The sequence below is a fragment of the Aplysia californica genome, unplaced genomic scaffold (genome assembly GCF_000002075.1).
Source record: "Aplysia californica isolate F4 #8 unplaced genomic scaffold, AplCal3.0 scaffold00231, whole genome shotgun sequence".
NCBI classification, from domain to species: Eukaryota; Metazoa; Mollusca; class Gastropoda; order Aplysiida; family Aplysiidae; genus Aplysia; species Aplysia californica.
Window position 1 is genome coordinate 1,120,930 of NW_004797501.1, and position 1,548 is coordinate 1,122,477.

Consider the following 1,548-nt stretch of genomic DNA (forward strand, 5'->3'; position numbering starts at 1 on the left):
AACCCCCCCCCCCCCCCCCACAAATAAAAAAATAAAAAAATAAAAATAAGACAAGGTCTTTTTCAATATGATGTACACAGACCAATATCAATTCTCAACTCGACCCGATCTCATCTTAAAATAATATACCGATTAGTTCCCTTTGACAAGTGTGTATCGGCACTTGAGCGTGTTCTCCTATACAATCTGTCGGGATAAGATCAAGTCAACATCCACACACTCTAGACTCTTGAGCAAGGCAGTCGGACGTTACATGGAGTCTCATGTTTGGTTTCCATGGCGTACTTTTCTCTGAGACTTTGATCTGCAGGTTTCCACTGACTGGACGGTGTGCACGTGCTCGTCAGACGCTGTTGGGGGAGGCGGTTGGGGATGTGAGGGGGAGGGGGAGGGAGGGGGGTCGTGTAAAGAGAAGAGAAAGCGAAAAGTTATTGACTATCTAGACTACTTGGCTACTCTAGACTTACAAAGTTCTCTCTGCTCTGTGCACGGTACTGTTTTGTTTTGTTTTGTTGGTTTATTTGTAAGTGTTTTACGACGGTCGCTAATGCCTAAGGTCATATGAGTGTAAGGGACACATTACACATTTCCAGTTTCGTAGGAATTTTGAATTTTCCCTAGTCGCGCCGAACCTGCTCATAGAACTATCGATTTTCCAACCACCGAGGTATCTTTAGCGAGGGCATCTTGCATAAGGGACCTCTGAGATTTTTGCTCTTATCCAAGAAGGCTATGTGTTAGATCTTTCCTGCCATACGATCAGGGATGTGGCTAAAAACAGCAGTAAAAAGAGACCAAGGAGTAGATCTAGCAGTAGACTGGCAGCAGAAAAGGTCAAGAGCCCAAAGGAAGGGGCAAAGGGGAGGGGTTTGGGGCACACAGTGGAAACCCAAGCAGACAACAAAACATGAATAGAGAGAAGGAAAGGAGGTGAAGGAAGAATCTTTTAGAGAGCAAAATATTCCGTCGCTGTCATGTTTCGAACCCGAAGCCTATTTAATAAAAGGCAAACACCGTAACCTCTTGACCATAAGAGCATCTTTACCTAATTTAAAGAAATTTGGCGTAAAATAATTCGAGTTTCACAAAATGTTCAGCTTTTTCGAACGCAATTCTTTGAATACTTTGATAAAGACTCCGCATAATCTTTCGATTTTGATAGATCAGACAGACAATAATTTGGCTTCTTACTCATGGTCTTAGTACCACAAAACGGCCAGAAATGTCAGATAGAACTTTGTAATTCTAAGGTAGCGACGACATAGTAAATCTTGGGAAATATTTTTTTTTTAATTTCTCAAGAATTCTAAGGACGAAAGTGAGATACAGAGAATATATTTTTAAAAAGTCAGTGAATACCTTGTAAATATTATGCATGTCTGTGTACACTTTTTCTACAATGTTTTCAGTGAATTGCTCATTTTGTCTTAATATTTGTGTTGTACGAATCCAGATTGGACATTGATTTCTTTCGTTCTCTCTTCTATCGTGCACAGGTTTGCAACTAAGCTTTGTATGATTGGACGATTGAAAGTTGCTTTACCCCCC

The 1,548-nt window shown here is 40.8% G+C and overlaps 1 protein-coding gene across 1 annotated transcript in view; it reads right to left on the bottom strand.

Moving 5' to 3' along the window:
• Positions 1 to 20: 20 nt before the first annotated feature.
• The window catches only part of LOC101861893 (sodium- and chloride-dependent glycine transporter 1), a gene marked incomplete at its 5' end in the record, with an annotated part of 3,254 nt that continues 1,726 nt past the window's right edge, over positions 21 to 1,548 (bottom strand). Inside the window, 1 exon segment of the mRNA XM_013083431.2 lies at positions 21 to 350. Within this exon segment, the coding sequence (XP_012938885.1) occupies positions 222 to 350 (129 nt within the window).